Source organism: Tinamus guttatus, unplaced genomic scaffold (assembly GCF_059628265.1).
Source record: "Tinamus guttatus ecotype Peru unplaced genomic scaffold, ASM5962826v1 Tinamus_guttatus_pri_ptg000240l, whole genome shotgun sequence".
NCBI classification, from domain to species: domain Eukaryota; kingdom Metazoa; phylum Chordata; class Aves; order Tinamiformes; family Tinamidae; genus Tinamus; species Tinamus guttatus.
In genome coordinates, this window is record NW_028288774.1 from 9769646 (window position 1) to 9791580 (window position 21935).

The following is a 21935-nucleotide window of genomic DNA, read 5'->3' on the forward strand; positions in this document are numbered from 1 at the left end:
CCATTTCAACCTTCTGCTGCTGTTCTGAGCTCTGAAGGCAGCATTTAGTACCTATTTGGCCTGACATAGCTTGAATGAGCAAAATGCTTTTTGTTGATTTGACTTACTCACTTTAAAGTTACTAGATCAACAATAGATGTTGATCTATTGTAGCCTATCACAGTTTTATATACCCATAAGTCATGGAATTTAAAAATACTTTGGGGTGTACAAGGAAAATGTCATTTCTCTTTATCCCTGTTAGCAGTCATAATGGTACTCAATGAGTACATTATACGGCTTGACTAGTAGTTTTACAGCTATTTTATATATGTGCAGCCATGGTATAAAGCAAGGAATAAATTAAAAGCTGAGTCCTTGTTTTCTTGATAAAAAAATATAGTTGGATACAACAACTAAGATGGTTTTTAATATTCAGATTTAAAAGAATCCTTCTAGTGGTCATGTTCTGTGGCTTAAGAAACAAATGGATACTTTTCCAAAATATCTAGAAGTAAAATATTTTCAAAGATGTTGGGGAAAGTTAGAATGGAAATGCTCTATTCAAACAGTTGAATGACAAGTGTTCTTTCAGTATCAGATGTTCCTTCAGTTTTTCTCATATCTATCATTACTTTATTTACTTCCTTTTGTAGGGCCATATCTGTGGCCTCTGTGGAAATTATGATGGCAATGGCATCAACGACTTTACTACAAGAAGCCAGTCCGTGGTAGAGAATGTCCTAGAATTTGCAAACAGCTGGAAAGTATCCTCTGGATGTCCTGATGCTGACTGCATAAAGGACCCATGTTCTACCAACCCTTATCGAAAGTCCTGGTCAGAGAAGCAGTGTAGCATCATCAACAGCAACGTCTTTGCTGCCTGTCACTCTCAGGTATCACCAGGACTGGAGTTTACTGTGTGAATATGAGGTGTCTGTATTAGTAAGGCTTCCAAAGGACTGAATCATGTTTACCTACACTCCACTGAAAATACCTGACCTGCAGACTTCTAGTCTCTACCTATAGAAAATAACAGCTCATTTAGTTCATAGGAAATAACACTATCTTAATAGGGTAAGATTAATAATTTCAGAATGACTATGATTTCTTTTTAGTGTAACTTAACTAATGGTTCTCATATGCCATGTACAGAACACAAGGTCAACAAAATCATAACATTCTGGGATGGGATGACAATGATAAAACCTCAGCGTAGCCTTCAACTGGCGCTAATACGTACCAAATACCTGGGATAGACCCATGCTAAGGTAGTAACCTTAGCTCTTTCCATGGGTAGACACCTTAATTTTCAATTGTGGTTGCCTGGGACTACTTGGGAACATGAATTCTAATTCTTCACTGAGATGTGACTCTAGTTGACTAAAAATACGGTAATAATAGATACTGAATATATGACTTAGATTTACTATGTGTTATCACCTCTGGTACTGCAGAGTGTGTATAAACATAAGAAAAAGGAGTACTTGATCTAAGCTTTTCTTCTGACATACTGCAGTTTTAAGAAAAGTGGTCTAGCAAAGCTAGGAAAGAACTGAGAAGGCAAGATATATAACCTTTTTTTCCAACAGGTTGAACCAGGAAAATATTACCAAGCATGTGTGACAGATGCTTGTGCATGTGACACTGGAGGAGACTGTGATTGTTTCTGTACAGCAGTAGCTGCCTATGCTCAAGCTTGCAGTGAGGCTGGTGTCTGCATAGCCTGGAGAACCCCATCACTCTGTCGTGAGTTTTCTCTCAGAAACACTTCTTTTGGGAGTGTAGTTTATGTCAATGCTTTGCTCATGTCCTTGGGCACATGCTCTAGGTAACTTTCCAGGGTGCACCATAACGTCACTGTAGATTTTCAGACTTATCTGTCTTGATGGTCACCCAGTTTCAGCTATTCAGTCGTGCTTTCCAAGACTGTTCAAACAGTATGGCAGTGATAAAATGAACAGGCAGAAACAAGTGAAGAAGCCTTTTTTCCCCCTCCTGAACATGTTCACATTTCTGTATTTCCTTAGCACTGTTCTGCGATTACTACAATCAACAAGGGGAATGTGAATGGCACTATAAGCCTTGTGGAGCTTCCTGTATGAAGACATGTAGGAATCCAAGCGGAAAATGCCTTCATAATTTGCCAGGTTTAGAAGGTAAAAAAAAAAAACAAAACAAAACAAAAAAAACAAACAAACAAAAAAAAAAACCTGAAAGAACTGTTAAGTGGACACATACATTTTTGCTAGCTATATCTAGTTCTCCTCTTTACTGCCTTCTCTACTGCTCTTCCTTGCTTCAGGCTGCTACCCCAACTGCCCACCAGACAAGCCATATTTTCATGAGGATCAAATGAAGTGCGTCAGTCTCTGTGATTGTTACGATGATTGGAAGATATATAGACGGGATGAATGTTATGTATGGTAAGGCTTTACATATTTGGCATATGTGCATGCAAGCAGATATGATCAAAGTTGTAGTGAAGAACTGCATATTCCTGTTACATTGCAGGATGAGTTTATGAGGTACAAATAATGCTTAATACCAGTTTTCATACTGCACTTATTGTAAGTTGCTCTGTTATGTGATTTTCTGCTCTGGTGATTTCATTCCTGATTATACTGTAAATCTCCCAGCATAATACTGAAACAGGAACAGTAAGTACTTTATAACTGGAAATATATACTGTTAAGGGAGTATAGATATGATCTAACTGGGATCTACTTCTATTATTTTATTACATTCTCATACTGCTTTCAGTATTTAGACTCTTCCCCTTCTTCGGGACAAATACATTACAGGGATAAGCAAAGCAGTATATAGCATTCTTTAAGAACTAAAGCTGTAGCTTCCTCTAATCTCAACTTCATTCTTATTTACAAATTCAATTTTAACATAAAGGAAAAAAATGGGAAATAATGGAGAAAAAAAAAAGAAGCAAACATGAACTGGGTATTCAAGGAATAAACACAAATAAAGTGATGCCAATGCAAGCTATGGAGAGGGAAAAAGTGTTGAAAGTTGTGGAGAGAGAAAAATAGCCTTCTACTAATTAATCTGGAATCAGGAATTATTAATTATCTGGACTGCAGATGCTCTTCTGAATCTGAGTATTTCAATAAGACAAATTATCATTTACAATTATCCCATCCTGCCTCATGATAATAGTATCTCACAGAAAATGAGATACCATTATCAGTACTATATTGCTCATAATCATAAAATACATGTTTTTTTCTATTATTTATTTCAGTGAATGCATATCAGAAGATATACAGTGCAAGTTTGATGAAACAGGTAACATAGATAAGATTTAAGAAAACGAAATACTGGAGATGATTTTCACAGGCTGACTGTAACCTTCTTCTGAATTACAGCATGCCACTGCATTTATGAAGGAAAGAACTATAAATATGGTGAGCTGATCTACACTACCACAGATGGAACGGGATGGTGTTTTAGTGCAACTTGTGATGTCAATGGAACAATAAATAGAAACATCTTTAAATGCGGCATCTCAACAACTCCATCAACTACATTAACATTTTCTGCAAGTCAGCCCACATCTACTGCTGCAGGTACTCACAGATACTTTTCAAAATACCTGAAAAAATCTGTGGAAGGGAATGAAATATATCTAGAAGGGATGGCATCAGCTAATGTCATGTAATTTTACTTGAAATTGTTGACTTCTACTAAAGAAATCAAATTGAACTGACAGCTTTCATTGCTAAGACTGCAATTAAGGACATAGAAATGAATGCAGCATATTTGGCAAACTCAGTCTTCCTGATGTCTTGACCAGTTTTCCTAGGGGAAAAAAATGATATGGCTTATTAATTATTGCATTCTGGGGAATCCTCACTTCCCTGCACACACAAACACATGCACACAAAAATACAGCAGTTATGGACTTATTTCTGAGCATAGGGAAGAGAGTTACTGCTGCTTGAACAATTAATGACCACCTTAACATGAATTTGAGATAAGAATTCCACTTGAGAGAATGCCCAAAGTATTCAAAGCCATTATTTGTGACCTTTTCCGCCTCTTTTCTAATTGTTACAATCTTCAACAACAAAATCAGCAGATCCTTTCTCCAACAGTACCAAATTTTATGTTAAATGATTACACTGACCATGCAATCCTGAGAAATATTTTCACAGAATTATACAATATCACTGAAAGAACAAATAATTCAGAGTTTACAGAGTTATGGCAAAAGGAGTGTACATTTCTGATCAGATAGGGAAAAAAAGGAATAAATAAGTAGAGAGAAAAAAGTAAGGAATCAAATCTCCTTTTTGTTTTTAATACAAAAAATACAAATGCATTTCTCAACTTAGCATTTTCCTACAAAGTGAGATTCAACACATGCACACACAGAAAATCCACTAACCATGTTTAACAAAGAAATAACAAAAAGAGGTCCTCCTAATGATCACTACAAAAAAAATACAGATACCACCTCAAAAACAACATTAGAAATGAAATGAGAGATGGTTAAAGCATATTTATGAAAATGCATAGAAGAGAAGGAATTCCCTGCTGGTACTCGCTTCAGTATGAGGGAACAAGACTTAGATTTCTTCTTTTTAATTACAGGAGTGATAACCACAACACCAGTGACAACTGTATGTGTAAAGAAAATATGTGCATGGTCTAAATGGTATGACAGCACAAAGCCGGAAAATGGAATGGACAGTGGAGATTATGAAACACTGGAAAACCTCAAAAAAAAAGGATACAGCATATGCAAAACTCCAAGCAGTATTGAATGCCGAGCGAAAGAATACCCAGATACATTACTGCAGAATCTCAACCAAACAGTAACATGTACTCAAAGCACTGGACTCATATGCAATAACAAAGATCAAAAATATAACACATGCTATAATTACCAAATAAAACTATTATGTTGTAGTTATATATCATGTGAAGAAATAGCAACCACAACAACAGGAACACAAACAACCATTCATGCAAAATCAACACCATTTACAAAAACAATCGCTACACCACATACAATAATTAAAACACCACCAACCAAAGAGACGCAACCACAAAAAACAGAGATGCCTACCACTACCACCACAACTGTAGGCACCTCGGGGACCTCTCCTCCTCCGACGGAAGGAACAACCATCCCGGTGCCAACACCCACCGTGCCCACTTCCACCACCGGCCACCTTACCACCTCCTCCACCAGCTGCCCGCCACGCTGTGCCTGGACACAGTGGATTGACGTGGACTTCCCTAGCTCTGGCAGTGACGGCGGAGACATGGAGACCTTCGAGAACATCCGCGCGGCCGGCTTCCAAATATGCGCAAGGCCCCAAGCCATCGAGTGCCAGGCTGCAAACTACCCCGGCGTCAGCCTGGAGAACCTAGGACAGAAAGTTCAGTGCAGCCTCGACACTGGGCTGGTGTGCAGAAACGAGGATCAGATCAGCAAGTACCGCATGTGCTTCAACTACCAGGTGAGGCTCTACTGCTGCGAGCAGCGACAGTGCGCAACAACCACAGCGCCCCCACCCACCACCACCAGCTCCCCGACCACGCCGCTTCCCACGGAAAGCTCCACTGCTGTAGGAACGGAGACTCCAGCCCCGCCTACTACTACTGCCTCCACCCTACCCAAGTCCACATGGTCGACCACTCAGAGCACAACACTTCTCTCCACGACCACCGCCCCTCCCACGGAGGGCACCAGCACTCTCAAGCCCACAACCACAGTGCCTGCCACACCCACCACCACCGTTGGCACCTCTCCTCCTCCGACGGAAGGAACAACCATCCCGGTGCCAACACCCACCGTGCCCACCTCCACCACCGGCCACCTTACCACCTCCTCCACCAGCTGCCCGCCACGCTGTGCCTGGACACAGTGGATTGACGTGGACTTCCCTAGCTCTGGCAGTGACGGCGGAGACATGGAGACCTTTGAGAACATCCGCGCGGCCGGCTTCCAAATATGCGCAAGGCCCCAAGCCATCGAGTGCCAGGCTGCAAACTACCCCGACGTCAGCCTGGAGAACCTAGGACAGAAAGTTCAGTGCAGCCTCGACACTGGGCTGGTGTGCAGAAACGAGGATCAGATCAGCAAGTACCGCATGTGCTTCAACTACCAGGTGAGGCTCTACTGCTGCGAGCAGCGACAGTGCGCAACAACCACAGCGCCCCCACCCACCACCACCAGCTCCCCGACCACGCCGCTTCCCACGGAAAGCTCCACTGCTGTAGGAACGGAGACTCCAGCCCCGCCTACTACTACTGCCTCCACCCTACCCAAGTCCACATGGTCGACCACTCAGAGCACAACACTTCTCTCCACGACCACCGCCCCTCCCACGGAGGGCACCAGCACTCTCAAGCCCACAACCACAGTGCCTGCCACACCCACCACCACCGTTGGCACCTCTCCTCCTCCGACGGAAGGAACAACCATCCCGGTGCCAACACCCACCGTGCCCACCTCCACCACCGGCCACCTTACCACCTCCTCCACCAGCTGCCCGCCACGCTGTGCCTGGACACAGTGGATTGACGTGGACTTCCCTAGCTCTGGCAGTGACGGCGGAGACATGGAGACCTTTGAGAACATCCGCGCGGCCGGCTTCCAAATATGCGCAAGGCCCCAAGCCATCGAGTGCCAGGCTGCAAACTACCCCGGCGTCAGCCTGGAGAACCTAGGACAGAAAGTTCAGTGCAGCCTCGACACTGGGCTGGTGTGCAGAAACGAGGATCAGATCAGCAAGTACCGCATGTGCTTCAACTACCAGGTGAGGCTCTACTGCTGCGAGCAGCGACAGTGCGCAACAACCACAGCGCCCCCACCCACCACCACCAGCTCCCCAACCACGCCGCTTCCCACGGAAAGCTCCACTGCTGTAGGAACGGAGACTCTAGCCCCGCCTACTACTACTGCCTCCACCCTACCCAAGTCCACATGGTCGACCACTCAGAGCACAACACTTCTCTCCACGACCACCGCCCCTCCCACGGAGGGCACCAGCACTCTCAAGCCCACAACCACAGTGCCTGCCACACCCACCACCACCGTTGGCACCTCTCCTCCTCCGACGGAAGGAACAACCATCCCGGTGCCAACACCCACCGTGCCCACCTCCACCACCGGCCACCTTACCACCTCCTCCACCAGCTGCCCGCCACGCTGTGCCTGGACACAGTGGATTGACGTGGACTTCCCTAGCTCTGGCAGTGACGGCGGAGACATGGAGACCTTCGAGAACATCCGCGCGGCCGGCTTCCAAATATGCGCAAGGCCCCAAGCCATCGAGTGCCAGGCTGCAAACTACCCCGGCGTCAGCCTGGAGAACCTAGGACAGAAAGTTCAGTGCAGCCTCGACACTGGGCTGGTGTGCAGAAACGAGGATCAGATCAGCAAGTACCGCATGTGCTTCAACTACCAGGTGAGGCTCTACTGCTGCGAGCAGCGACAGTGCGCAACAACCACAGCGCCCCCACCCACCACCACCAGCTCCCCGACCACGCCGCTTCCCACGGAAAGCTCCACTGCTGTAGGAACGGAGACTCCAGCCCCGCCTACTACTACTGCCTCCACCCTACCCAAGTCCACATGGTCGACCACTCAGAGCACAACACTTCTCTCCACGACCACCGCCCCTCCCACGGAGGGCACCAGCACTCTCAAGCCCACAACCACAGTGCCTGCCACACCCACCACCACCGTTGGCACCTCTCCTCCTCCGACGGAAGGAACAACCATCCCGGTGCCAACACCCACCGTGCCCACCTCCACCACCGGCCACCTTACCACCTCCTCCACCAGCTGCCCGCCACGCTGTGCCTGGACACAGTGGATTGACGTGGACTTCCCTAGCTCTGGCAGTGACGGCGGAGACATGGAGACCTTCGAGAACATCCGCGCGGCCGGCTTCCAAATATGCGCAAGGCCCCAAGCCATCGAGTGCCAGGCTGCAAACTACCCCGGCGTCAGCCTGGAGAACCTAGGACAGAAAGTTCAGTGCAGCCTCGACACTGGGCTGGTGTGCAGAAACGAGGATCAGATCAGCAAGTACCGCATGTGCTTCAACTACCAGGTGAGGCTCTACTGCTGCGAGCAGCGACAGTGCGCAACAACCACAGCGCCCCCACCCACCACCACCAGCTCCCCAACCACGCCGCTTCCCACGGAAAGCTCCACTGCTGTAGGAACGGAGACTCCAGCCCCGCCTACTACTACTGCCTCCACCCTACCCAAGTCCACATGGTCGACCACTCAGAGCACAACACTTCTCTCCACGACCACCGCCCCTCCCACGGAGGGCACCAGCACTCTCAAGCCCACAACCACAGTGCCTGCCACACCCACCACCACCGTTGGCACCTCTCCTCCTCCGACGGAAGGAACAACCATCCCGGTGCCAACACCCACCGTGCCCACCTCCACCACCGGCCACCTTACCACCTCCTCCACCAGCTGCCCGCCACGCTGTGCCTGGACACAGTGGATTGACGTGGACTTCCCTAGCTCTGGCAGTGACGGCGGAGACATGGAGACCTTCGAGAACATCCGCGCGGCCGGCTTCCAAATATGCGCAAGGCCCCAAGCCATCGAGTGCCAGGCTGCAAACTACCCCGGCGTCAGCCTGGAGAACCTAGGACAGAAAGTTCAGTGCAGCCTCGACACTGGGCTGGTGTGCAGAAACGAGGATCAGATCAGCAAGTACCGCATGTGCTTCAACTACCAGGTGAGGCTCTACTGCTGCGAGCAGCGACAGTGCGCAACAACCACAGCGCCCCCACCCACCACCACCAGCTCCCCGACCACGCCGCTTCCCACGGAAAGCTCCACTGCTGTAGGAACGGAGACTCCAGCCCCGCCTACTACTACTGCCTCCACCCTACCCAAGTCCACATGGTCGACCACTCAGAGCACAACACTTCTCTCCACGACCACCGCCCCTCCCACGGAGGGCACCAGCACTCTCAAGCCCACAACCACAGTGCCTGCCACACCCACCACCACCGTTGGCACCTCTCCTCCTCCGACGGAAGGAACAACCATCCCGGTGCCAACACCCACCGTGCCCACCTCCACCACCGGCCACCTTACCACCTCCTCCACCAGCTGCCCGCCACGCTGTGCCTGGACACAGTGGATTGACGTGGACTTCCCTAGCTCTGGTAGTGACGGCGGAGACATGGAGACCTTTGAGAACATCCGCGCGGCCGGCTTCCAAATATGCGCAAGGCCCCAAGCCATCGAGTGCCAGGCTGCAAACTACCCCGGCGTCAGCCTGGAGAACCTAGGACAGAAAGTTCAGTGCAGCCTCGACACTGGGCTGGTGTGCAGAAACGAGGATCAGATCAGCAAGTACCGCATGTGCTTCAACTACCAGGTGAGGCTCTACTGCTGCGAGCAGCGACAGTGCGCAACAACCACAGCGCCCCCACCCACCACCACCAGCTCCCCGACCACGCCGCTTCCCACGGAAAGCTCCACTGCTGTAGGAACGGAGACTCCAGCCCCGCCTACTACTACTGCCTCCACCCTACCCAAGTCCACATGGTCGACCACTCAGAGCACAACACTTCTCTCCACGACCACCGCCCCTCCCACGGAGGGCACCAGCACTCTCAAGCCCACAACCACAGTGCCTGCCACACCCACCACCACCGTTGGCACCTCTCCTCCTCCGACGGAAGGAACAACCATCCCGGTGCCAACACCCACCGTGCCCACCTCCACCACCGGCCACCTTACCACCTCCTCCACCAGCTGCCTGCCACGCTGTGCCTGGACACAGTGGATTGACGTGGACTTCCCTAGCTCTGGCAGTGACGGCGGAGACATGGAGACCTTCGAGAACATCCGCGCGGCCGGCTTCCAAATATGCGCAAGGCCCCAAGCCATCGAGTGCCAGGCTGCAAACTACCCCGACGTCAGCCTGGAGAACCTAGGACAGAAAGTTCAGTGCAGCCTCGACACTGGGCTGGTGTGCAGAAACGAGGATCAGATCAGCAAGTACCGCATGTGCTTCAACTACCAGGTGAGGCTCTACTGCTGCGAGCAGCGACAGTGCGCAACAACCACAGCGCCCCCACCCACCACCACCAGCTCCCCGACCACGCCGCTTCCCACAGAAAGCTCCACTGCTGTAGGAACGGAGACTCCAGCCCCGCCTACTACTACTGCCTCCACCCTACCCAAGTCCACATGGTCGACCACTCAGAGCACAACACTTCTCTCCACGACCACCGCCCCTCCCACGGAGGGCACCAGCACTCTCAAGCCCACAACCACAGTGCCTGCCACACCCACCACCACCGTTGGCACCTCTCCTCCTCCGACGGAAGGAACAACCATCCCGGTGCCAACACCCACCGTGCCCACCTCCACCACCGGCCACCTTACCACCTCCTCCACCAGCTGCCCGCCACGCTGTGCCTGGACACAGTGGATTGACGTGGACTTCCCTAGCTCTGGCAGTGACGGCGGAGACATGGAGACCTTCGAGAACATCCGCGCGGCCGGCTTCCAAATATGCGCAAGGCCCCAAGCCATCGAGTGCCAGGCTGCAAACTACCCCGGCGTCAGCCTGGAGAACCTAGGACAGAAAGTTCAGTGCAGCCTCGACACTGGGCTGGTGTGCAGAAACGAGGATCAGATCAGCAAGTACCGCATGTGCTTCAACTACCAGGTGAGGCTCTACTGCTGCGAGCAGCGACAGTGCGCAACAACCACAGCGCCCCCACCCACCACCACCAGCTCCCCGACCACGCCGCTTCCCACGGAAAGCTCCACTGCTGTAGGAACGGAGACTCCAGCCCCGCCTACTACTACTGCCTCCACCCTACCCAAGTCCACATGGTCGACCACTCAGAGCACAACACTTCTCTCCACGACCACCGCCCCTCCCACGGAGGGCACCAGCACTCTCAAGCCCACAACCACAGTGCCTGCCACACCCACCACCACCGTTGGCACCTCTCCTCCTCCGACGGAAGGAACAACCATCCCGGTGCCAACACCCACCGTGCCCACCTCCACCACCGGCCACCTTACCACCTCCTCCACCAGCTGCCCGCCACGCTGTGCCTGGACACAGTGGATTGACGTGGACTTCCCTAGCTCTGGCAGTGACGGCGGAGACATGGAGACCTTCGAGAACATCCGCGCGGCCGGCTTCCAAATATGCGCAAGGCCCCAAGCCATCGAGTGCCAGGCTGCAAACTACCCCGGCGTCAGCCTGGAGAACCTAGGACAGAAAGTTCAGTGCAGCCTCGACACTGGGCTGGTGTGCAGAAACGAGGATCAGATCAGCAAGTACCGCATGTGCTTCAACTACCAGGTGAGGCTCTACTGCTGCGAGCAGCGACAGTGCGCAACAACCACAGCGCCCCCACCCACCACCACCAGCTCCCCGACCACGCCGCTTCCCACGGAAAGCTCCACTGCTGTAGGAACGGAGACTCCAGCCCCGCCTACTACTACTGCCTCCACCCTACCCAAGTCCACATGGTCGACCACTCAGAGCACAACACTTCTCTCCACGACCACCGCCCCTCCCACGGAGGGCACCAGCACTCTCAAGCCCACAACCACAGTGCCTGCCACACCCACCACCACCGTTGGCACCTCTCCTCCTCCGACGGAAGGAACAACCATCCCGGTGCCAACACCCACCGTGCCCACCTCCACCACCGGCCACCTTACCACCTCCTCCACCAGCTGCCCGCCACGCTGTGCCTGGACACAGTGGATTGACGTGGACTTCCCTAGCTCTGGCAGTGACGGCGGAGACATGGAGACCTTTGAGAACATCCGCGCGGCCGGCTTCCAAATATGCGCAAGGCCCCAAGCCATCGAGTGCCAGGCTGCAAACTACCCCGACGTCAGCCTGGAGAACCTAGGACAGAAAGTTCAGTGCAGCCTCGACACTGGGCTGGTGTGCAGAAACGAGGATCAGATCAGCAAGTACCGCATGTGCTTCAACTACCAGGTGAGGCTCTACTGCTGCGAGCAGCGACAGTGCGCAACAACCACAGCGCCCCCACCCACCACCACCAGCTCCCCGACCACGCCGCTTCCCACGGAAAGCTCCACTGCTGTAGGAACGGAGACTCCAGCCCCGCCTACTACTACTGCCTCCACCCTACCCAAGTCCACATGGTCGACCACTCAGAGCACAACACTTCTCTCCACGACCACCGCCCCTCCCACGGAGGGCACCAGCACTCTCAAGCCCACAACCACAGTGCCTGCCACACCCACCACCACCGTTGGCACCTCTCCTCCTCCGACGGAAGGAACAACCATCCCGGTGCCAACACCCACCGTGCCCACCTCCACCACCGGCCACCTTACCACCTCCTCCACCAGCTGCCCGCCACGCTGTGCCTGGACACAGTGGATTGACGTGGACTTCCCTAGCTCTGGCAGTGACGGCGGAGACATGGAGACCTTCGAGAACATCCGCGCGGCCGGCTTCCAAATATGCGCAAGGCCCCAAGCCATCGAGTGCCAGGCTGCAAACTACCCCGGCGTCAGCCTGGAGAACCTAGGACAGAAAGTTCAGTGCAGCCTCGACACTGGGCTGGTGTGCAGAAACGAGGATCAGATCAGCAAGTACCGCATGTGCTTCAACTACCAGGTGAGGCTCTACTGCTGCGAGCAGCGACAGTGCGCAACAACCACAGCGCCCCCACCCACCACCACCAGCTCCCCGACCACGCCGCTTCCCACGGAAAGCTCCACTGCTGTAGGAACGGAGACTCCAGCCCCGCCTACTACTACTGCCTCCACCCTACCCAAGTCCACATGGTCGACCACTCAGAGCACAACACTTCTCTCCACGACCACCGCCCCTCCCACGGAGGGCACCAGCACTCTCAAGCCCACAACCACAGTGCCTGCCACACCCACCACCACCGTTGGCACCTCTCCTCCTCCGACGGAAGGAACAACCATCCCGGTGCCAACACCCACCGTGCCCACCTCCACCACCGGCCACCTTACCACCTCCTCCACCAGCTGCCCGCCACGCTGTGCCTGGACACAGTGGATTGACGTGGACTTCCCTAGCTCTGGCAGTGACGGCGGAGACATGGAGACCTTCGAGAACATCCGCGCGGCCGGCTTCCAAATATGCGCAAGGCCCCAAGCCATCGAGTGCCAGGCTGCAAACTACCCCGACGTCAGCCTGGAGAACCTAGGACAGAAAGTTCAGTGCAGCCTCGACACTGGGCTGGTGTGCAGAAACGAGGATCAGATCAGCAAGTACCGCATGTGCTTCAACTACCAGGTGAGGCTCTACTGCTGCGAGCAGCGACAGTGCGCAACAACCACAGCGCCCCCACCCACCACCACCAGCTCCCCGACCACGCCGCTTCCCACGGAAAGCTCCACTGCTGTAGGAACGGAGACTCCAGCCCCGCCTACTACTACTGCCTCCACCCTACCCAAGTCCACATGGTCGACCACTCAGAGCACAACACTTCTCTCCACGACCACCGCCCCTCCCACGGAGGGCACCAGCACTCTCAAGCCCACAACCACAGTGCCTGCCACACCCACCACCACCGTTGGCACCTCTCCTCCTCCGACGGAAGGAACAACCATCCCGGTGCCAACACCCACCGTGCCCACCTCCACCACCGGCCACCTTACCACCTCCTCCACCAGCTGCCCGCCACGCTGTGCCTGGACACAGTGGATTGACGTGGACTTCCCTAGCTCTGGCAGTGACGGCGGAGACATGGAGACCTTCGAGAACATCCGCGCGGCCGGCTTCCAAATATGCGCAAGGCCCCAAGCCATCGAGTGCCAGGCTGCAAACTACCCCGGCGTCAGCCTGGAGAACCTAGGACAGAAAGTTCAGTGCAGCCTCGACACTGGGCTGGTGTGCAGAAACGAGGATCAGATCAGCAAGTACCGCATGTGCTTCAACTACCAGGTGAGGCTCTACTGCTGCGAGCAGCGACAGTGCGCAACAACCACAGCGCCCCCACCCACCACCACCAGCTCCCCGACCACGCCGCTTCCCACGGAAAGCTCCACTGCTGTAGGAACGGAGACTCCAGCCCCGCCTACTACTACTGCCTCTACCATCTTCAGTACTGTATGGATTACCAGTTCTGGCACTACAGTCATTCTTCCAAGCCCTTCTTTTTCTACTGAAATAGGTACTGCCATTTCTTCTTCTCCAATCACTTTTTTTCCAACAAGTGTCATTCATCTCATGTAGCATACATATGTGATATTTTACAAATTGTTATTTCAGCAGAGTATTTATATCATTATTTATCATTGACTAGTTCCACGGTATGCTGAAATCCTTCTTCAGCCAATGACTGTCTCTATCGGTGTCTGTCATACTAGTCTCTATTATATACAAGTCTAATTGAACTCCATTTTTTTACATTCTTTTCCGTGAATTTGGAGTGAGACAGTGGTGACTTAATCTTTCAAAAGCATTGGAGTCAAAGGCTTCTGTTGTGCAGAAGTGAGGATCAGATGAACAAGTATCCCATGTTCTTCAATAACCAGGTCAGGCTCAACTGCTGTGATCAGCCACATTGCCTGACAACAGCCGTAGGCACCATACATGCTCCCCATCCACCCCCTCCCCTTATATGCAAGCCTTTTCCCACAAAAACCGTACTGTAGCATCTGAGACTCGAGCATGCACTTCTACTGCCCCACCTTACCCAAATCATGCCTTTCCACCCACTTTCCATTGTCTGTAGATGATATACACTGTAGAGCTAAAAGACTTCTGAACTTTCCATTTAGTGAAATGCCTTCAACAGTGGAATGTAACAAATGCATTATTTTGCTCTACCAGAATGTTCAACAAATTTTCATTATGCTACAGTTAAAAAGACCACAATCCTATACTATGAACTAAAACATTTCTTCTTCTCATCAGTACCCACAACTGGTCCACCACAATCATCTCACCTTACAAGAAGCACTTCTGCAACCTTGAGGTCTTCCCCCAGCACACCTTTTGCAACAGAAGGAAGTACCTATGTTACAACAAGTCAAGCAACTCCATGTTTTTGTCATGTGCTTGGTGATTTTTTTTCTCCAGGTATGTTTTTTGATGATTATAAACATTTTCAGCCATCATATGAAACCCCAGGACTCTATTCAGTTAAACACTCAACATTATCTAAACAGATTTTTTTTCTATATTTACTTCTTATTTTCTAAATATGTTACTTTATTCTCTCTTCTCTTTTTTTCTTCTGCAGGGCAAGTTGTATACAACAGAACAGATAGTGCTGGCTGTAATTTTTATGCCCTTTGCAACAAGGATTGTGAAGTTGACGCATATCAAGGGCCATGTCCTTCAACAACTCCTTTCACTGCAACAAACTCAGGAACTACAACACAAGTCTCATCATCTGTACCACCTGTATTCTCTTCTGCTTCACCAACTACAGCAACATCCCTCACAACTTCAGTAGAAAGAAACTGTACTGACGTCAATCCTCCACGAAAGGTGGTTCCCCTATTTTTTTATTATATATCACTACTGCAAAAATACAGCCCAATTTCTGTTGTCTCTTAACTCATTCATGTCAACTTGTGTGTATTTCAGTACCAAATTTGTTCGTCTTACAAATGACCTAGATACTGGATACCGCCAAATTTTTAAGTAATAGAGATGAAAACGCTCACTAATATAACAGCAGAGACTTCTTTCATAAAAGAAATTTAGACATCATGACAATAAGTAGACCAGCTATGAAAGTGTTAGAATTTTATTCCTTCTACATATAGGATAATTCTGTAATCCAGCTTGCCTGTCCTTAAGGCTGGAAATCATATGCAAGAAAAATATTAAACCGAAAACTGCCAGTTTTCAGAGTCTAACTTAAGGTGACTCAGAAACAGTGGAGTGAAAGAATGCTTATGAATACATCATTTACATATTTTCAGCCTGGAGAGAAATGGAAGAGTGAATGCAAGGAGTGTATCTGTGACCCACTCACTGGTAATGCGCAATGCCATCTACCCCCATGCCAATCAAACGAGCTACCTGTTTGTCCAAAAGGATCTGTTGCCATATCTGTACTACCAAAAGACCCATGTTGTCCTGAATTTGAATGCCGTAAGTATTAAAAATACATAGATGTGTGTGGGTATATATATATATACATGCACACATGAGACTACATACTGTGGTAAATTACACTTGCACTTCTGTCATTATCTAAGACAGATCATAGTAATGTCAAAACTTTTCTTAAAGTATTATGGTTCAGTGAACAAACATCCATTTTTGGCTGAGTATAGCTTAGAAGCTGAATTAAAAACAAAATGTTATTTTCAATGAAAGTTTGCTGGCAAAACCGGAATGGGTAGGAGAGCTAGAGATTATCTAGAGACTTCAAATAGCTGATATTGTACAAGTAACTCTATCTGCAGGTCATAAAGGTCATTAATGCAATTCATATGATGTTATTAATGCAACATTGTAGCCTACTCCCGTTAGCATTACTATAGCTAAACAAGATGCAGAAAAAAAGAATAAGCAAGGATAGAGCTTAATAGATAAGAAAAAAAGTAATACAGAAGCAACAGCATCAAGTCAATCAAAGGATTTTCATAAAGCACTAGTTATTTTAATACATAAACAATTCAGATATGTTTAAATTATTGGGTAATGCTAATAAAAATTTTGAAATTCACCAGTTACATATGTTAATTTATATACAAGAGCCAAGAGGAACAGGTAAACATAAATTAAGCCTGAAACACAAAAGTTTACAAGCAAATAGTTAAGTTCAAAGTGATTCTATGAAAGACACAAATGGGCTGTCATGCTGTCAAATTATTTTATTACCCTGGTAAGAAATACAACCTTTTTCACTCAATCTTCCATGCAAGCCACATCCTGAGGACATAAAAAAAAATCAAAAGCAAAGGCATGTTTTGAGGTTACTGGAATTCCAGGGTTTGAATAGGAAACAACTAACTAAATTTTAAAATAACCTGATATCTAAAGGAAAAGAAAGGTATTTCTCAGATACAGCTCAAGTTCAACATATTTCTTCTTCAACTCATCTCATATTTCAAAGATACACCCATTATTTCAACATCCAGTTATAATAAAAAAGATAAAAATGAGGTTTAAGCATATGGCTCTCCAAACTCATTGTGTTATTAACAACCGTTGGTAACAACTCTGTATCTTGACTTCTTGGTTAATCTCAAAGTTTGAACTTATTCTGTTTTTTTGTTTTCCCCTCAGATGCAATACCTGGAATTTGTGTGGTTAATGATACCACTTACATGGTGAGAATACTGGACAAGGGTATATTGCTGAGGGTGAAATGTGTGCCCTTTCAATCACAAAAGTCCTTTAGCTGTTTTTGCATGCATCTCCTTTCTAAACGAGAACTCAAGTTATTTCCTTGTGATATTAAAGACTGTTACAGAAAAATTCTTTGACAGGGAGTGTAAAATAAGAGTACACCAGTTTTAGTAGCATTTTAGTGCATTTTTTGGTACTCTGCCCTCTGAGATTCCTAAAAAATAAATCCAGAATTTTTGCTTGAAATGGTATCTAAATCTTTTGCCAAAATTGACAGCTAAGCTTTTTTAGTGAAAATTTAAACACTAGAACCTCTTTGCAAAAAAATGAAGTCCAAGTATACAGTGGTATCCATCCTTATGGATCCACATATGCATCTATTTATTATACTCCACAATAGTAAGGTTTTACTGTTTTCTAACAACTGTAACAGGGAAAAATTCATCTTAAATGAAGCATTGAAAAGCTGGTAAATTAATGAGGTAGTTCAATACAGTCTTAACTGCATTTTAGCATTTTACTTTTCTAGATGTTATTTTATATTGTTTTGTTTTCCTCCTAACATTTGTTTCTTACAAGGCAGAGAGCAAAACAACTTTATGTTCCAAGTTAGTTGAGCAACCCAGTCATACTTGCATTCTACTTATGCATTATATAGAGACTGGTTTTATTTGATTGCCTTTTTTCTTTTTCTTTTTTTTTTTTTTTTCCCTCTCCATCTTCCAGGTTGGCATGTCCATGGTCACTGATGTGTGTCAGAATTGCACCTGCACTTCTGAAAAAGATCCAAAGACTAACAGGAACATTCTGCAATGTGAACCAGTTCACTGTGAAACATCTTGCCCCTTGGTGAGTTCATCCACATTCTCCAGCCTGTACTGTCACTCCTCAGTTACAAGAAGACTGGAGTTCTCTGTCATGGCCTCAATATACTCTCATTTCTTTGTGACTAGGGTTATGAATATAAAAAAGAGGATGGAGAATGCTGTGGAAAGTGTGTTGAAGCAGCCTGCCGAATTAAACTAAGTAATAACACTGTTCAGGTGCTCCGTGTAAGTATCCCTTTTAACTGTCAGATCTTTGCTTTAGTCAACATGGATTAGACCAGCTACCAGTGAACTTGCACTTCTTCCTAGCAAAACCTAATTAACATGGAGATAACTCTGAAAACCAGAGGCCAGTTTTCAGAATTGAACATTTAATTAGAAAAGACAAATACAAAATACAGTATAACTCAATGACATAACTAGTCATTGAAAAGACGACAGGCAGCAAATATCGATGTCACCCGAATGTTGAGATCCAAGATTTAAGCATTCAATCAAGCCACAGTTGAAAGTTTGTCACACCCCTTTGCCATGTGAAAGAATGGTGAAAGAATCTGTTAATCTTGGAGGTGATTTACTTAGATTGGTACTTCTGAAATAGCTATATTATACTTAACAACGATGCAGAAATAATGCATATGTTCTTTTCTCTCACTCTTAGCCTGATGAGATCCTGCCACTAGATCTCTGCAGCTATTATAAATGTGAGAAAATTGAAGATCAATTTGTTGCAGTCCAAACTAAAAAAACATGCCCTGAATTCAAGCCAGGAGAGTGTGATTTTGTAAGTTTTATTATTTTTTTCCCCGTCTATTAATGCAATGTCAAAGAACATGAAGAAAAGGATAAGGTAGAACATGACAAAATTCCTTTCACTGAAGTTTCAGGAATGTCTTAAGAGTTAATTAGTAATGCTGTAGCACTAATAAGAGTAACTTGGTATTTTCATATGAGGCTACAGAGATGCAAGATGTCCATGGCAGGGACACAGCCATCAAGACAGTTAAGGTTTCTGAACACCCTCAGTGTTCATCATAGAGGACGCTTCATGACTAGTCATAGTAAGGCTAACCAGTATTCACATTCCTGATTGACATCTATGCACTAATAGAAAACCTTCCTCTCTGTTTTTGCAAAGGATGAAGCAGAGACTACTCCTGACGGCTGCTGCAAGATATGTAAACGTAAGTAAATCTGTGCACAAATTTTCTGCCTAAAGACACAACATTCAACTTCTGTTTTATGCGCAGAGGGAGGATTCTTTACCTTCAAGCTTTCTCCATTTATCAATACTCTGTGTTTCACTGATTATCTCTTCAAAAGAGAAAATAAATTTGCTTGATGTTGAACTCCATAACTTAAGCTATGGATGCTCAAGCCTTAGCTTTACTGTGTTCCAAAGACTACAGCAGAGATTAAAAAGAATCTAAAATCTCTAGCCACTTCATACAATATTCCTTGTTTTATACTACACATGGATTCTCAGTAGTCGAATATCATCCACACCAAACTAAGATTTTTAGTATTAATTTAGTTCTCAATTAGAGATTTGAGGAATCTGTTTATTTCCTTTTTTCTTCCTGAAGCTCCGAACTGCAAAGCTTACAGCAATAAGACTGTGATCCGCCACGGTGAATGCGAATCTCCTGAACCTGTTGAACTGGCGTACTGCGAAGGGACTTGTCCCGGCTCCTCTGTGTAAGTTCCAGGAAGTTAACTGAGCTTCTCCTTGGATTTATTCAGAATCATGGTCTCTCTTCATTTAGAGAATCAGGTGGCACTGATCCTAAGATATCAACAAATATGATGTGCTTATGAGAAGCAAATCATTCAACTGAATGAGATCACAGACTTGAGATTTGTTTCAGAATTTGGCAGCATCAACAACCTTGCTACACAAATATGATTGCCACTCGCTAGCTAGCAGCATAACAATAAAGCAATCTCAATGTGGTATGAGCAGTCGCAAGGTACGGAAATGATAGATTGCAGATCTTTGAGAAACCTACATGTTGTAAACCTTCTCCTTTTTACACCATTGTAAAAGTAGTATTTGTAGTAACAGAGTTATTTTTGATTTCCCACAGTAGAAGGTAGCACTGGGTCCCTATTCACACACAGTCCTTTTCCTCCCCTTTGTTAGGAAAAGTTTCATCTATAAACTGGTCCATAATTTAGAACTATTTATTAAAAAAGCATTTCTGTAAGTACAAGATAACTAAAGATAGATTAGCAAGAAAATTTTATTCCATACCAACAATTGACCTAGAGCTTTCATTTTCTCTCATTGTTATCTGTGTGCTATGAACTAAATTTAGCACAAAGGAAGATTGTTAAAGAACTAAAAAACTCATTATTAAAAAAATGTAATTTTTGGTTTTACATCTGGAACTCTATGCACATGACAAAAGGTTTGGACCTATTATTAACAACAGATCCAAACACGTGCCCTGTAAATTGAGAAGGAGCTTATTCTGAGATTGAATGGAAGCAAGAAGAAATTCACTATTGAAAGGACAGGTTATTAAAAGAACATTCATGTATATTTATACACATTCACACTTTTTTTTCTCTTTTATATATAGACAAGTTACTATTTTTCCTTATGTACCAGTTTCTAATGAGAAGATATGCTTTTTCTGGGGCATAGGTATTCTGCTGAAGCAAACCAGATGCAACATGACTGTAGCTGTTGCCAAGAGCTCAACAGCCAGACAAGACAGGTGACTCTGACTTGCCAAAATGGAACAAGCATCAACTATAACTACATCTACGTGGAAAAATGCCAGTGCACGAATGCATGCATTTCAGAAAACCCTACAAAAGAAGGCCTACAGTGGAAGAAGAGCAACCGAAGAAAGAGATGATCACTTGGAAAAGAAAGCAGAGCCCCTAGGAAAACTGGAATCATACATCCCCAAATTTGTACTCCTCCTTAAGTTATCCAATTTCAGTTTCTGATACGATCTTTTCTCAATTGTTACATGTCAAAAAGTAGAAGCCAAATAAAGTACATACCAAGATTGAGTGATACGATTTAAGAGGAAAAATGGAAGCCCATGTAAAATAATCAGTGTTCATCAGAGATAAGCAAATATAACAGTCCAGTCAATAATAGTATTTTGGACAAAGTTGTAAGGGCTCTCTGAAAACAGAACCATAAACCACTGTGTCTACACTGGTCTCAACTCTTCTGGCTAGAGAAAGTTTTATTGCGTATCATTTATATGGATGTGATATTTTTACCAGACATGTCAGTGACAGGGGAAAAAAAATCCTGTTCATTTTGTATCTTATTTGATCAATAAAACTTTCAGCATTTTCCAGTTTGACGACTGGGGACTTTTGGATACCCATTTTCACTATATAGAACAGGGATAGCTAAATGACAGGGATTTTCACTTGGATGTGTTTTAGCTGTGGTGGCCTTTGGGAAAGATGATAGCGCTTTTCTTGAGATTGAATTTCTTATCCATGGCTAAGTAGCTCTGCTCACTGTCAGAAAAGATGCTCAGAGGAAGAGTTCCTATTTGCTAACTGTACTCTAGTTCCCAAAGCAGAGAGAAAAAATGTAGGCTGTAGTTTGTTTTCCTTATAATTAGAAAAGTCCAGAAGAAAAGTCTGAAGCGTTTTTCATTGCTGTTGTTCCACATGTTAGACCAGAATGCTTCTGGCTTTAGAAATCAACAATGGTTTCTTCAGTTTGAAGAAGCAAATTTAAGTATGCATGAAAGCTCCAATCAGCTTTTTTCATTGACACGAAGTCAATGAAAAAAATGGCAAAGTCAATGAAAAATTTTCTGTAAAGCCA

The 21935-nt window shown here is 46.8% G+C and overlaps 1 protein-coding gene across 1 annotated transcript in view; it reads left to right on the top strand.

Annotated features, from left to right (window-relative positions):
* Window positions 1-21080, top strand: part of LOC104581015 (uncharacterized) — a 39902-nt gene extending 18822 nt beyond the window's left edge. The window contains exons 24-40 of the mRNA XM_088525688.1: window positions 636-875; window positions 1572-1728; window positions 2010-2138; window positions 2285-2405; window positions 3236-3279; window positions 3360-3560; window positions 4588-14154; window positions 14901-15065; window positions 15229-15479; window positions 15920-16091; window positions 17235-17278; window positions 18024-18146; window positions 18251-18349; window positions 18786-18908; window positions 19263-19308; window positions 19711-19822; window positions 20775-21080. Coding sequence (XP_088381814.1) covers window positions 636-875; window positions 1572-1728; window positions 2010-2138; window positions 2285-2405; window positions 3236-3279; window positions 3360-3560; window positions 4588-14154; window positions 14901-15065; window positions 15229-15479; window positions 15920-16091; window positions 17235-17278; window positions 18024-18146; window positions 18251-18349; window positions 18786-18908; window positions 19263-19308; window positions 19711-19822; window positions 20775-20991 — 11811 coding nt within the window. The 3' untranslated portion in view covers window positions 20992-21080. The remainder of the gene's footprint in view (window positions 1-635; window positions 876-1571; window positions 1729-2009; window positions 2139-2284; window positions 2406-3235; window positions 3280-3359; window positions 3561-4587; window positions 14155-14900; window positions 15066-15228; window positions 15480-15919; window positions 16092-17234; window positions 17279-18023; window positions 18147-18250; window positions 18350-18785; window positions 18909-19262; window positions 19309-19710; window positions 19823-20774) is intronic.
* Window positions 21081-21935: the final 855 nt, after the last annotated feature.